Genomic DNA, 16428 nt, shown 5'->3' with positions numbered 1-16428 from the left:
AATTTTATCGTAATCACTAAGGTGATTTTCAGCCTAAGGAGTTCACTAGATTACAGACAACAGTGAGGCTTTTTGTTGCTCTGTTTTGTTTCTGGTTTTGGAACAAAAACAAACCTGAGGTACATAGACTTGACATTAAAGTCCAAATCCTAAGAGAGAGCTTATAGTACTTTAACAGAACGTATTTCCAGAAGAATAGCCCAAGTGGTAACCGAGCCACCAAGCGGAGGAGAAGGCGGCAGAAGCCCTGGATGCTCGCCCACACACCCCTGCCCACCCTCCAGCTCTGTGCTACGCGGGCCTTACCTGCCTTTCCCTCTGGACACATGCAGGAGAAGGAGGCCACGCGGTCGATGCAGGTGGAGCCGGGGGTGCAGGAGGCGAAGGCACAGTCGTCGATGTTCTCACTGCAGTCATCTCCACTCCAGCCGTTGACGCACACACAGCCGTAGTCCCCGTTGCGGTTGGTACAGGTGCCCCCGTTCTGACAGGCGTTGGGTTGCAGCAGGCACTCATCCACATCCTCTGTACAGAACTGCCCTGTTTGGGAGGAGGAGTAGGAAGCATCCCTGGTTACGACTCTGAAGTCTCAAAGGATTAGCACCATGCCAGCCCCTGCGTGCACTTCACCCTCATGTGCCTCGCCTAAAATTAAGGCAAATCCAGTTCCCAGCCGGCCAGGCTCTCACATGATTTTTAAAACCAACTTGAGCCATTTAAATGATACGCCTTTCTGGCAAGTCGCTTCAGGGATGATAGCTGCCAGACACTAACAACATGAGAATTCTAATTAGCCTATCAAGGAGAAGATAAAAACCTGATATACGTGTGAGTCAGCTAAATTCCTGGGTCAATGAATACATCACCAAGAACACTGAGAGAAGAGTCTGATGAGTAAGGGAAAGAACAGTGAAAAGAACCTGTGTGTGAAAACACCGTGGCAACTGTTCTCCATCCTGACTACATCCTCGTCCCAGTTCCAACCCTATTTAACAGTTTTTAAAGGATGCTGTTGGCACTGGGAGACACTTAGACAAAGCTACAGGGTATCTGCATTAACTTCTACCTGTCCACCAGATGTGAAGTATTAACGAGCGAAAGTAAAGACTGTAACTTTTTTTTTTTTAAAGATTTATTTTTATTATTTTTTCATTGGAAAGGTGGATATACAGAGAGGAGAGACAGAGAGGAAGATCTTCCATCCGATGTTTCACTCCCCAAGTGAGCGCAACGGTCGATGCTATGCCGATCTGAAGCCAGGAGCCTCTTCCGTGTCTCCCACGTGGGTGCAGGGTCCCAAAGCTTTGGGCTGTCCTCGACTGCTTTCCCAGGCCACAAGCAGGGAGCTGAAAGGGAAGCGGGGCTGCCGGGATTAGAACCGGCGCCCATATGGGATCCCGGGCGTGCAAGCACCACCGCGCCGGGCCCAAGACTGTAACTTTTGAGGGCTGGTATTATGGGATAGCAATTTAAGCTGCTGTCCATCTCATAAGGGGACACTGGTGCCAACCCAGGCTGCTCCACTTCTGATTCAGTTTCCTGTGAGTGACCCGGGAAAGCAATGGAAGATGGTCCAAAGCCTTGGACCCTTGCACCTATGTGGAAGACCCACATGAGCCTCCTGGTTTCTGGCTTTGGCCTAGAGCAGCAGCAGACGGAAGATCCATCTCTGTCTATTGTTCCCTATATGTAATTCTGCCTTTCAATAAATAAATAAATCTTTACAAAAATATACCATAATTTCTTTAACTTGTATGTTAGAGCATACAAGTTAGCAATAAGAGATGAAGGACCATAAAAAGCCCTGGTTAAGTCTGGATCTGCAAGGCTAAGGGTAACAGGACTGAGTAAGCTGCTTGAGGCACCCGAGCTGAAAGGACTTCTGGACTAAGACACAGAAGGTCCCCCTAGTGAGACAGGAGTCGGGGTGATCAAAAGGGGAGTACTACGAACAAGTACCACCACAGCAAGGCGCTCAGGCTCCTCAAAAACAGCAGGTCTCCAACCTGCCAAGAACCTGTGATTAACAAAGCAGTTTAGTACCAGGTCACCTGAGCTGTAAAACCAATTAATGAATTGGTCTTGTTGGAAAGGCTTTAAAAACAATTTAGAGTGCTATCAAAGGGACTATATAATCGACAACAACTGAATTCTCTAAAATGTCAGTTTCTGGAACTCAAAAAATGTCAAGGCATCCTTTACGCTTTCTTAAAAAAAAAAAAGAAAACCTCAGTAATTCAAAAAGCCTTGTGTTCAAGAGGCTTCTTAATCAAAGAGCAAATAATGCCGGGTAATGAGAAAATGCCATGGCTCTCCCCTAGTCCCTGGAGTGCCTAACAATTCAACAGGCTCAGGCATTTTGAGAAGGCTTACAACATGTCCAGCTGTGCACACACCAGCACTGGCAAAGCCTAGTGGAGTCTGACAGAAACTATTGATCATCTATTGTTTTGCTCCTATCTAACCTGTTCCTCCACTACTACTAAGCCGACATCACTCTTCCACACGTACTTGGTAGCACATCCATCTCTCATCCCATGGCTGCGAGAAACCTTACTGTTTGGGATCATTTTAAATTCCCAGCCAAGAGCCAGTGGCCCGGGACAGCAGGACCATGTGATGCCTGTGGGATGAGAAGCTCAGCATCTTCCTCTGTGCTCTTCTCCCCACCACAGCTTTACCTCATCACTCCCTCCTGGCTGCAACTGACTGACCCAACTTACACTGTTGCAGCTCTTATCCAAATTGTAGGAAGAGAAACAGTTTGCCACCTGGACCAAGAATGCATGCTAGCTTAATTTGCAGGGACAGTGACGAGGGTGAATCAGAAGTAAAGCAAAAGACAAATGAAGCCATGGTGGCATTCAATCTGCTGCTGCCTTTTGTTCCTGAAGTCCAACTTGAGCCTAAAGGGAGGCACAAGGGGACAGACGTCACTGTCACTGGGGACAGACATCTTATGAGATGGGTTTTCCTAATGCAAAACAAGATTCTGCGAGGGAGGGAATGAGGCAGTAAGTGAATGAATAAGGCAACGAGGAAGTAAAGACGCGAGGGAGAAAATGCGTTGCGGGAGGAAGTGAACAGACGTGTTTGGAAGCGAGGAAAGCAGCAGGTGGACTCAAGGGCAACCAGCTTCCCCGAGCACATGATGTCATTTATTGCAGACAACACGTCTCCTCTCCACGGCTGGCAGAAACACTACCTTAAAGTAATGACAGCTGTGTTAACAGGACGCAGGTGGTGTTGGGAAATAAAAACATGACCAACAGTAGGGAAAGAGCTATTGTAACCTGGAAAACTGCTGTGTCTTGTGTGTTACATTTATCCTGCCCCTGAACCGAAGTGACCTAGTGAACAGGGCCACGGCGGAAGGTTCTCTCCTCTATCTGAGGCTCTATGACAATTCTGGGTATAAGACACTATGTGTTTAAAATATTTTAATGCATTTCTTATTACATTGTAGTACCCAGAGAGTGAAAACAGTGTTGTAACACAGAGGGGATAAATAAAACAATGCTCAGAGGGGAAACGTGGTCTCTTGGGAAAATAAGGCAATAGCTACTGATTGCCTCCAATACAGTAGGCACCGGGCTTCGGCTGTCATAAAAATTCTCATTTACAGCTATGTACACAGACTCACACCAGTCAAATAACCTGCCTGTGTGAGAAAGTGAGTGCAGGGAAGCTGGGGCTTGAACAGGGGGATGTTGGGATGTTGGGGCTTTGAAACTTTTTTTTTTTAAACAAAGGTTTGAGGTGTGACCCTGATCATAGCTAACCACCTCTGTCTGCACTGCTTGGTTTTCCCACGTGCACACAGTGCCTAAGACGGGGAAGTGGAGAGCATGGAACAGGTGAGAGCTAACATCATGACTCACATAAGATTACTGGAAAAACTTATGACTGCAAACTATTGTCCAAGGCAGAAATGTACTTTTGGGTACAATTCACTAGTTTCTGGACAAGAACGCTTGGTGAAATCAGAGGCCTTCACTGAATACTTTAGGGCTGTGTATTTGTTAGATACTGTTTGCTAGAGATGTGAAGTCTAGAGATCCAAGAGCATAGCAGTGTCTAAGTAATCTACAGGATGAAGCACTGTTTCTCAGAGGTTCAGGCATATTTCTCCAGAACATTTTTGCCAGTTTCATTTCAGCCAGAGGTTCCCCACCTGCTCCTTATTACAATTTTATCAACAAGCTCTAAAATCCAAAACACAGAAATCAGTAACCAGGGTAGGGTAGCTACAGAAACTGCTTGTTTCACAATTCCCAAAGGAATGTCCACTTCACTTTCCTCATGTCACCACTCACTTGGTCCAGGAGAAAAAAAAAAAAAGCAACACGGAAGCCAAAACAACATAATAAGGCCCTAAAAGATAACTAACGAATGCAAATTCAGGTCAATCTGACTAAACCTAATGGTCATTTCCTGCATTCCTGTGAGCCCATAAGATCCAGGGACCAGTCCCCTGACCGTAGGCTCTTAAAGCACACTCAGCATAAGATGACAAAAGGGCATTTATTTATTAGGAAGTGATCAAAGCAGAAGGTCACCAGAAACGAGGCTAGAAAAGTTCCTGGTGAGCATCTAGAAGTAGTAAGTGTGTGGTCAAAGGTCATCAGGATTTTTCCCACTGCTCCCTGGCAAGGTAATAATAGCAGCCTGGGCTAGCAGGAGAAGGCCAACTTATGGAGGTGGGACTAGCTCAGGCAGGAAGCCATCAAAATGATGACGAGGTAATCTTTGGCTGGAATTCAAAAGCAGGAAAGTAAAGAAGATGGTTACTGAAGCTTGGACTCTGAACACGAATTCTGAACTTGATACAAGTGAAGAATAGTTGGGAAGACATTATCAAAATTGTGTCTGAAGATAAACGATCATAGAAGACATGGAGGGACTAAAAGTGAATGACAGAGAGAGGGAGAGAAAGCACCAAGCTCTGAATAAAAAGCTCTCTTCTCTGGTGAGAAGAGAGAGCTATGTTGTTTCCATGCTCTACTAAGCTACTAAATACCCCTTTAAACAAGTCTGAACATGTAGTATCATCAGTGTCAACACGGGAATTGCTGTGGCACTCCTAAAACACACTGCACAGACAGGAACTTTCAACTGACAAGCACTGCTGGCCACTTCATCTGATTTGGGTACTACGGCAAGGGGCTAGTTAGGCCCGTGTCACTTCCTGCTGGCAACCGAGAAAGTGACTTGTTCATAGGCAATACCCTTTCGAATGCTCCTGTGAGGCTGGAGTACTCTAGCATACCGTCCCACCTAATCCTTAAACACTGAAAACCACCTCAGAATCATGGAAAGTCTGCTGGCTAATCACTTTTGCCTTATATTCAAATTCAGCCCACCCTCACACATTTCACCCTAGCCACAATGGCCTCCTGTTGATTCTTCAAATAGTAAATTCTTTCCTATCCTGGTGCATCTTTACACAGTTCTCTCCGCCTGAAACACTCTCCCCCACTTTCTTATGCCTCGCTGTTTCTCAACCTTCAGTTCTCTCCTGGAACTTAAACAGGTCTCCAAATGCACATCTCCCATTTGTTTCCATTCTCCACCATGGCACCTACTCACTTTGGCTCTTGCTGGCACGTAACACAGATTGTAATTTTATTCATATTTATTCTTTACCGCTTCTATACACATTATGGAAGATAATTAGAAATACAAGTGAGAAAAGGATATATATTTATTTTAAAAAACTATGAGAGGAAGAGTTACAAAGAGAAAAGGCATGGGGAAAAGAGGGAAGGAAAAGGAAGGGGAGAGGAGAGGCAGGGAGAGAGACAACACTCTTCCATGTGCTGGTTCACTCACTAAATGTCCTAAATGGCTTGGACTGAGCTGGGCCAGGTCAAAGCCAGGAGTCTGGACTCCGCCCAGGTCTCACAGACGGACACAGAGGCCCAAGCACTTGGGCCATCTTTCTGTGCTTTCCCAGGCACATCGGCAGAGCTAGAAAAGAAGAGCAGCTGGGACTCAAGCTGGTGCTTCTACAGGATGCCAGTGTTCCAAGCAGTGGTCTAACCAGTTCAACCACAACACTGGCCCCAGAGAAATGAAAACAGTGACGTGCTGAAGATGATTTGGGGAGCGTGAGAGTGCTGCAGATGAAGTTTCAAAATGGGAAGGAACATATAAGCCGTTTGTGGAGGAACAGGGTAAGAGTAAAAAAAAAAAATTAGAGGAAGAGGACAACAGCTCAGTAGTGCTACAAATGGCGGTAACACTATTGATCCACCACCGGTAACATAAACGTCCTGTATTGGTTAGGCAGGCATAGTCCCTTCATGATGACCTTTTCTCATTGTCCTATCTCGTGGTTTTAAAATCAAAGGACGAATGACTGAGATCACAGGCACAGTTTGTGGTGGCAGATACAGCGAGAGCTAAGAAACTGAGTGAAACAGAGTGGTTGGTAATAAAATGGAAACCATGTCCTTGGTCTCATCAGTGTGATGCTCCAGCCAAGGGAAACACAGACCACCAAACATGCCATTTGTAAGCCATAACATCCGGGCCACAAACAGCTCCTAGCAGCTCTCTCAAGGTACTACAAACAAACCATTCATCTGATTTGAAGGACAACAAAAGAAGAAGAAAAGAAAAGAAAGAAATGATTGCTGAGCTTTAGCCCTCAGTGAAGAAGCCCTCACTCTTCCCTGTCACTTCTCAACTGTGAAGCCTGTGGGAAAGCGTTTTATCACATCAGTGCTTCTGTTAAGGGTCAACTCTTATTGCAACAACAATTCTTACAGGAGGAAAACATAAAAAATGATCCTGTTGGCCCTTGACCTGACCCTGCTACCTTCTTCTCTACGGTTAAGTCAAGACAATCCAGGCCTCCAATATATCCTTCCAACGAGCAGCCATCCAAACTCCTGAGTTCAGATCTTTCCTTATCACAACAGACCATTCTTAAAACCCACACCCTACAAAAATCTCTGCTCTATGCATATATATATATATATATATACTTACTTTTATTGCTCAAGACTTACAACATGCTGGAACCAAAGTTAGATGCATATATTCTGTGTAACAATGGGTCTACAGAGCCTGCCTAACGAAAGAATGGGATACATATGGAACATACAAGTATATGAATATGGACACTTGGCTTGGGGGTATGTAAGCAGCGAGAAGGATATTATAGTGGTGGCAAGGGTACATAAGTAAAAGCAAAAATTTCAAGGAGTTACTCAGTAATCCTAGATATCCGCGTGCCTAAGAAGCTCCTCAAAGGTTTGATTTCTTTATAACATAAGCAATGTATTTCTTCAGGAATCAGCAGAATGATGCAAACGTGTGAACTCCATTGTGCCACTTGCCTTTTCAAATCTCTTGATGATTTCCCTTGCATTTAGCATAAAATTCTTACAGCGCTCTTTATTTTCTGAATTACTCTCCAGACTCCCACCTTAGAACATTACCGGCTTCAGCTATTCTGGGTTGCTTATTTATTTATTTTGAAATAAGCTCCCTCCCCCAATTCAGTGTATAGCACATTTATTCCCTGTAGCAACTCTCATCCTCACGTTTCCCTTACTTGATTGCTGCTCAGTGCTTATACCTGAAATGTTACTTTCTTAATGAGGTCTTTTCCATTACTAAACACAATTGGTTCTGACGTTAATATACTCTCCTGATACCCCCATTCTTCCTTTATCACAATTCAAAATCTTATTAATTATGATTTAAATCTGTTTCTCACTAATTGCTGTCTACTTCATAGATCACACGTTCATGAGTAGAAGTTCTTTACTTACCACTGAATTCCCAGATCTTAGCACAGTGCCCAACTAACAGTTATTATAAAGCACTCAATAAGCATTTTATTAAATGTTTATCTCCTTGTGTTATCTTAGCTAAGCATCCTAATTACAAAATAATAATAATAATCTTTCCAATACACCTCTGAGGTAGCAGTAAAAGGTGTTTCCATTTGGTTCAAATCCTAAGATTGTTGTCACTACCTTATCGGCATTCACCAGCCAATGAATAAACTTCTCATCCCATCCTACTTCCTTAGTAGCTGAACTCCGTTATATCACACACAAATTCTCCTGGCCCTTGCCCACTTCCCTGCTTTAGCCGAAATGTAACCTTTTCTAAAGACATTATCCTACCCCAGTCAACACTCTCTAGCAGTGTCCTTTGGTCTTTCTCTTCCAAACTCTGCCACTTGTGTGAGAAAGGGCATGGGGACACATGACTGATTTTCTCTCTTTCCCAATGCCATTACTGAAATCAAATAACTCCCACACTGAGTTATTGTTAGGTGTTAGACACACTACCAGTACTCTACCAGTGACTATCAAATGTAATCTTTAATTACAATTAGCCCGGTTTTACATATGCAGTATAAGCATGGTTCATATTGAAGAAAGACTGAAACATCAAAGGGAGGTAGGAAGACACGCTAACAGCTGTGAATCTGGAGGAATGAGGTTGGCAGAAAATAATTGGAAAACTTGATGTTCTAATTCATTCATCCTACAAATGCACACCTACACACACCGTGCCAGGTCCTGACCCACACACATTGGAATTCTAATGGTGAGCAAACACAGACATGGCTTCTACCCAGCAAAACTTACAAATAACTAGTGGTTTTGGAACAAAGCAAATAATGATATTTTAGAGTGATAAAAGCTTTTAAGAAACATCTGTTGCAAGTGTTCAGGCCCCAGCTCTGGATTTTGACTCCAGCTTTCTGCCAATGCCAGTTTTCTGGATGGTAGTAATTAAGTTCTTGTTACCAACATGGGAGGCCTGGGTTGAATTCCCAGGCCCTGGTTCTGGCCCCAGGCTGAGCTTGAACCCAGCACTGGCCATTGCAGGCATGGGAGGGGGGGATAAATCAGGAGAGAGGGGCTCCGTCTCCTCTGTTAGTCTCTTCATTAATTTGTAAAAAATTAAAACACAGGAGATACCTGTTCCCATGGAAGCACAAAACAGGGAGAACAGAGAACTAGAGAAAGAAATCCTTATGTGAAAGCCCATAGCGTAGGCAGGAAGAGTGCACCAAATTGTGTAGGAGTGTGTGTATGTGTGTGTGAGGAAGAGCCTATGAGGGGCAGCGGGGGAGTGAGGGGCGTTTCAGGCAGAAGGAAGTGATGTGTACAGGCATGAATAGAAGAGACAGCATGGCTCATTTAAGGCAATTAAAAAAAAAATCAGTGTGGCATGCATCAGGGAATTGAGAGAGATGTGGCAGGAGAGGGAGTTACATAAAAAGCCTTGGAACACAATCCAAAGACAAGAAGAACCCACTGAAGCGTTTTAAGTAAAGAAACAACTCACTACGATTTGTTTCAGAATGTCCACTCTGCTGCAGTGAGCAGAATGGACTGAACTCCATCTCACCCTTCCAGGTCAACAGCAATCTAAAGCTCTGGGGGGTCTCAGGCTCCCAGGGCCGCTATAGCAACCAGAAAGTCTACAGTGCATCTGGGGCAAAATTCTGGATGCAGCAGCACTGAAAGACATCCAAGCTCAGCCACACTATACGGACAGACAGTTACAGAGCACAGAAGTAGAATGGAAAAAAACAACATGGGACCTATTAAAAGAATGCAACATAAAGCATGAGAACACAGGACTCAAGGTGTGGATAAAAACCACAGTTGCAAAACATTCACTTCCAGAAATACATGCATCTCAAAAAGAACTGGCTCTGTGCTCTCAGGATATTTAAACATATTTAGGTTCTAAGAACTGAGAAACAGCACCACAATTCCAGTCATCAGGCTGTGATGAAAGGAGCTGAGGAGGCAGACAGAAATAGAGAGGGCCTAAATGAGTAAATGTAAGAAAATAAGAATACAGCTCAAATAAAACCCAAGAGCAGACTCTACACAGGACAGAACTGACAAAGAAACAGAAATCAGTGTTATAAAGAAAGGGCTTAAAAAGTTCTCAAAAATGCAGACAGGACAAAACTATTCAAGTCTGGAGAAGAAAGAAAAGAATGAAGACCTATCATGCAAAGATGATAGGTTTGTCTGAAAATTCTTAAACAAATGTAAATGAGAGCAAAGGTGATGAGTGTCATTTTTTTAAAAGATTTATTTTTATTACTTTTTTATTGGAAAGGCGGATATACAGAGAGGAGACAGAGAGGAAGATCTTCCATCCGACGATTCACTCCCTAAGTGAGCGCAATGGCTGATACTATGCCAATCCGAAGCCAGGAGCCTCTTCCGGGTCTCCCACGTGGGTGCAGGGTCCCAAAGCCTTGGGCCACAGGCAGGGAGCTGGAAGGGAAGCGGGGCTGCCGGGATTAGAACCGGCGCCCATATGGGATCCCAGGCGTGCAAGGCGAGGACCTTAACCACTTGTGCCACCGCGCCGGGCCCGATGAGTGTCATTTTATCAAGCAAGTAGAAACACTTCAGGGCTGATGTTGTGACACAGTGGACTAAACTACAATGCCAGCATCCCTATAACACCGGTTCAAGTCCCAGCCACTCTGCACTTCAAATCCAGCTCCCTGAAAACGGTACAAGTACCTAAGCTCATACACCGTGGGATACCAAATGGAACTCCAGCATCCTGAAATTGGCTTGGTCCAGGCCCTGCCATCACAGAAATTTGAACAGTGATCTCTCTGTCTCACTCAGACATTCAAATACAGTAATAAAACGAATAGTTAAAAGGTTGTAGAGCGGGGTGGCAGCACTACCCCATTTTGGCATAGTGAGTAACGTTACTGTGTATGATGCCAGAATGCCATATGGGTGTTAATTTGACATCTGGCTGCTCTACTTCTGATCAAGCTTCCTGCTTGGGAAAGCAGCAGAGGATGGCTCAAGTGCTTGGGCCCCTGCACCTATATGGAGACCTGGAAGAAATTCCTGGCACCTGGCTTCTACCTGGCCCAGGCCTGACCTGTAGCCAATTGGCTAATGAAGTGATGGGAGGTTTTTTTTTTTCTCTCTCAAACTCTTTCAAATAAATAAATAAATAATTTTACTAAAAGCTCACTCAACACCGCATTTCCCTATAGTATGCGACACAAAAGAAACAAATGGATAATGTTTAAGGACCTGAATTAATTTGTGTCCTAAGAATTCAGCAGCTAGAACCATGTGAGAGCTGTGTCTCAGTTTGGACCAGGTGTGGCTGGGTTATTAACACCCAACAGTAAGAACTGGAATGTGGGTGGGCCGGTTGGGCAAGGACATTGTTCCTGCCAGGACAAAAGGTGGACAAAATCAACCTGGGCCAAGGACCCACCAGTGTGTATAACATCTGCCACTGGGAGGAGATCCAACAAAGGAGCTTGGAGAATCCTTTTGTTAGGACAGAGTCTCTGCAGGTGGGTGTTCCAAGGCAAGGAACAGCCCAAACCAGGCCAGATTACAAGTACCTATCAGCATACATGTGTGCCAGGTCTGGGGCCAGTTCATAACATCTACTGGCAGATCTGAAAACTAAGACGGCTTGCAGGAAAGGCCAAGTTGGGCCATAACACCAGCCAGTTCACATTAGGGCTGGGACTGGGGGCTAACCAGGCTGGGCTAGGCTGCAGCACTCGCTGGTGGATGCCAAGGCGAGGTGAGCCATGCCAGTCTGGAGGCAGTGGGTGTCAGGTCTGTGAGTCCTGAGAGCAGGAGGTACTTGGGCCCACCTGCATGATGGGTACCGGGTCTATGAGCCCCAGTTCAGAGGGTCTGGTGGTGCCTGGCTGCACAGTGGATGAAAGGCCTGTGAATCCCATGGTAGGAGGTCTGGTGTGACCCAGGTTGCCTGGCCCAGGTCCTTGGGCCTGCCTGAGAACTGGTCCTCCTCAGTGGGAAAGACAGAGCAGTGGATGGGAGGCCCTGACGCATAGGGAGCATTTGGGAGCCCACTGGGACCTGCAGAGGACATCTGGTAGCATAGCAGAGGAGGGAGAACAAAACAAATTGAACAACCACAGCAGCCAAATGATGACAGCAAAAATCTGGGGAGTTGAGAATGTAAGGTCAACTATGTCAGCCAATGGACATCGGAAAGGTTTCCTCAAACTTGGATCAGTGAGATCAACAGCATTTCAGTACTACTGGAACCACCTGGGCAGAACCCTCGGAGCATGCTCCACATCAGGACCCTGGGCTGCTACCACATGGCCATTCCCTAACCCTGGGTACTGGGGCAGTTGGCAAGCTGGGTGTGGCCAGAAACAAGAAGGGGAAATAGAAAATTTGGAAAGTGACCACACCTACTTCCCCCTAACCTTTGATGCATCCTACCCTGATCAACTATGTAAACATCATATAAAATTAAAATCTATATTTAAAAAAATTCAGCAGCTAATCAAAGTATCTTTTGTGCATGCAAACAGGGAAAAGAGCTTCAAAGACCCAAGAGAGCTCCAAAACCACACTAACATGCAATTTCTCTTGGGGAAAAAAAAAATGTCCTTAATTAACTGAAAATTAATCAAAATATAGCAGGTAGGAATGAAAGGACTATAATTGTACTGAGAACAAAATAAGTTACACATAGAAATAGATCTAAATGCTCATAATCTAGGCTATCAAATTTTAACTATCAAGAATAACTTTAAAAGAAGATATGCAAGATTTTAAAAATCAATAATAATCCTATATTGTGAATATTTTAAAATCCACATTACATATACAAAATCTAAGTGAAGGCAAAAGAAGATATGGGAGAAATAAACATAGGCGAATTCCTCATCTTACAGAGAAAGGAATCAATAAACACAGTTTAATTTTTAACACTTAAAAGCAAAGAGGTAAACTGAAGTCCAAATTTTTCTCAAGCTGAATCTCTTTACAAATAATAAAAAAAAAGCACCACAGAACACAGTTCAAATCATTGCCCTGCTAACTAACGTCCTCACAGACCAATTCCACTTCCTTGAATGACAAGCACAGGTTTAAGTTCCTGCTCTCTCTTCTCCTGTTTTCTCAGGATCAACAGCCTGTGGTGATCATACTGTCACTGGAGTCAAGAGTCCCTTCTCTTCTCAACCCCACAGACCTACTACGCATATATCCTGGATCTCATACAGTGGGACTGACTGCTGTAATCCAACATCTCAAACTTAAGCACTTCTATTTTTTAACTTCCTCATGTTCTTCCTTTCCCATTCTCAATAAAAATTTCACATAGTTTTTGCTACCTACTAAAATGTAACAAGGGGCCAACATTGCAGCATTGTAGGCAAAGCTGTCTACGATGCTGGCATCCCAGCTAGGTGCTGACTCACATTCCAGGGGCTCCACTTCTGGTCCGGCTCTCTACTAGTGATCCGTGAAAGGTAGCTGAAGATGGCCCAAGTGCCTGATCCCTGCCACCTATGGGGGAGACCCAGACAAAGCTCCTGGCTCCTGGCTTCAGCCTAGCTCAGCCCTGGTCCCCTGGCCACTGGGGCCACCTGGGGAGTGAACTAGCCAGAGGAAGATAGATTTCTCTTTTATCCCCACCCCCATTTTAAAATTTTTCCTATTTTATAAAAATATCTTTTTAATCTTTTAAATTAAAAAAAAATCAATTATTAAAAAAAAAATCTTTCAGCCATTCTTTAGCCAGCCCTGTTGCAACTAGCTTAACTCTGTCTAGTTAAGACTCTCTGATTAGTCATGTGAGCAAACTTTGTCTCCTTTAGCTGGTTCTTTTCTTAGCTGTATAAAAATCTTTTTTTGTTAAGATTTATTTTATTTATTTATTTATTTGAAAGAGAGTGAGAGAAAGAAAATGAGAGTTCACTCCTCAAATGGCAACATTAGCCAGGAGCCAAGTAAAAATACCTTCACAGTCTCAAGACAGAATTAAACAACTTCTATTCTCAAACAAAAAGCTCTATCTCTACTGTGTTTAAAACAAAAAGTAGTTAAGTAGTTGAGATAAGCCACTTCCTAAAGAACAGCTTGTCACCAAACAGGGACATCTAGTTCAAAATCAAAATACGCTGAAAAACACTTCATTCCCAGATACAAATAATTCACTCACCACCTCTAAAACATGTAATTTCTAACTCATGCCAAACATTTTTTACTGAAATTGGAGTAAGTGGCAGCAAGGAGGAATCTTAACCAAGATTTTAGACTCATCATATTGTAAAGGAGACATGAGAAAAAAAAAAAAATCGGTCAGTTTTATTTGACTCATATCCACCTAACTTTCATTGTTCACTTCTGCTTAATGTCCTAAAGCATGATTCCGAGCCCAAGCTGAAATTACATTTCTGGATTAATAATAAGCACAGGAAAATAAATCACAACTGCCCCAGAAGTGAACCCAAAACCAAAAGCAGCCACAGAGAGGAATTTGTGAGTTGAGCTCAGAGTCAAATTTAATTCTGAAGGAAATGAGCCTTTAAAAAGAAAATTCATATAACAATCTATGTAGACAAAACATTAATCTACACTGCCCAATAAATTTTGGGGGCTTTTAAAACCTTTTTTTCCCTTAAATGGATATCGGCCAGAGCAGAACTCCTCTGATAAGATGGCTGAGGGCCAAGCACAGTATAATAAAGACATTTGTGTTCAGTCTTCGTCAAACCCTTAGGTACACTTTCATTTCCTGAAGGAATATTTCGTTATTCAGACTTGTCGCTACACCAAGATTCCTATAAAGAAGTAAACCATCTGCCTGCACTCGCACCCCTACGCCAATTTCTTTTTTGCCTCTGAGCTTCAGCTTAGCCCAGAAAAGCAACGGTTTCTGGAGGGACAATCACAGCTCCAGATGACAGAAAGGTTCCGAGCTGGACTGTAACACAATCCCACCTACAGGTGATGGGAAGCCCACACCAGAACAGGGCCAAGACAACGCCCGTCCATGAAAAGCTCTGTCCTTCCAGCCAGGGTCACAGCAAAATTTCCCATTTTGTAACAGCAAACATGCTTCTGGAGAGTAGTACTATCCAACTGACACACAGATGCAATTGCAAGTTTTCCAGTAGCCACTTTAAAAAAATGGAAAAAAGGCAAGGCAACATTAATTTTATTTTCTTTAACTTAATGTATTTAATACCTTAGAGTTTTCTCAATATTTAAATATTAGTAATAAGATTTGGTTTCTAAATCAACTCTTCAAAATCAATATTTTATATTGATTGCACATTTCCAGTCATAACTCAGATGCTTAATAGGAAAGTGGCCACCTTACTGAACAGCATGGATCTAGAATTTTTGGCATAATACTTGTTTTCTTGAATGAAGGAAAACAGTTTTCATTTGTACCACTGATGCTCAAAAAAAAACCCAATGAAGTAGGCGATATTAGTTCCATGGATAGCAACTAAAACTCTCTATGAAAAGGAAGCTGACTTGATGTAAATCAGTTGGAAAAATTTGTTCACCTCTATGTCTAGAACTAATAAAATTATATCCTCTGGGCTTTTTTGTTAAAAACATTTTTTAAAAAGTTGGAATTTCCATGTATTTAAAATTAGCAACTCATTTTTTTTTTAGTCATAATCTTACTCATTCTCTTGCAGATGGCTCACAATTTCATTTAACTACTAGTGTAACTTAGTACTAGTAAGTACTACTAGTGTAACTTGATCCTTCCTTTTCCATTTTGTCAAAAGCCAGACCAAATAGTGAATGCTCTACCTCTATGGTTACAGCAAGTGCAAAGGGAATTAGGAACAGAGCTGGAAGAAGGCTCTCAGATACAGCAGAAAGGCACCAGATGGAATGCAAAATGTCTGCATTAACCCCAAATTATCAGAATCTTAGAAGGGGGAAAATGCGAAGGGTAAACCACCAAATCCTAGAAAAATAAAATTATAAATTAAACTTTTAATCAGTTACACAGCCCAAAGTCCTTAAAAATAAAGAAATTCATAAAATCAATTTTATACAGGAAAAAACTACAGTTTTAGTATAAATATGGAGTTCAACAACCCTAGATTCAAACCCTAGCCAAATTAATATGCGCCTTGGGCAAATTATTTAAATCTTTTGAATATGCATCATCACACATTAAAAGTATATTCAAATACTATTTAAATACAGTATATTCAAGTTTACATAAAATCTATTCAGCACAATTTTTACCAAAAAAAGAAACAAAATCTGAAATCAGCATATTATTTGTGTGCTAATAAATCCAAGTTAATTCCTGGAACCAAACTCCACTCATTTCTTTAATTCACGTAAAGCAGAAAACTTCAATTCCTATCTGCCAAGCCAGGAACCCTATAACTCAAAATCTAGTTTTTTCCTCAGAACAGGGTAGGTGTTGGGATTTTAAACAGCTCAGCCATATGCTATTGAGGACGACAGTCTGCAAGAGATACTCCCCACAGGCCCAGCGCAGTAGCCTAATGGCTGAAGTCCTCGCCTTGTATGTGCCAGGATCCCATATGGGCACCAGTTAGTGCCCCAAAACCTAGAGACCCTGCTCCCGCATGGGAGACCCCGAAGAAGCCCCTGGCTCCTG

General features: G+C 43.0%; 1 protein-coding gene across 2 annotated transcripts in view; it reads right to left on the bottom strand.

Annotated features, from left to right (window-relative positions):
* The window catches only part of NOTCH2 (notch receptor 2), a 162544-nt gene that overhangs the window by 51777 nt on the left and 94339 nt on the right, over positions 1-16428 (bottom strand). For both annotated transcript variants that reach the window (XM_040998963.1, XM_040998964.1), the window contains exon 6: positions 307-540. In XM_040998963.1, the coding sequence (XP_040854897.1) occupies positions 307-540 (234 nt within the window). The remainder of the gene's footprint in view (positions 1-306; positions 541-16428) is intronic.

The sequence above is a fragment of the Ochotona curzoniae genome, unplaced genomic scaffold, assembly GCF_017591425.1.
Source record: "Ochotona curzoniae isolate NIBS_2020 unplaced genomic scaffold, NIBS_Ocur_1.0 scaffold_1037, whole genome shotgun sequence".
NCBI lineage: Eukaryota > Metazoa > Chordata > Mammalia > Lagomorpha > Ochotonidae > Ochotona > Ochotona curzoniae.
The sequence above is the reverse complement of the archived record's forward strand: the minus strand, read 5'-3'. Positions and strand labels throughout refer to the sequence as shown.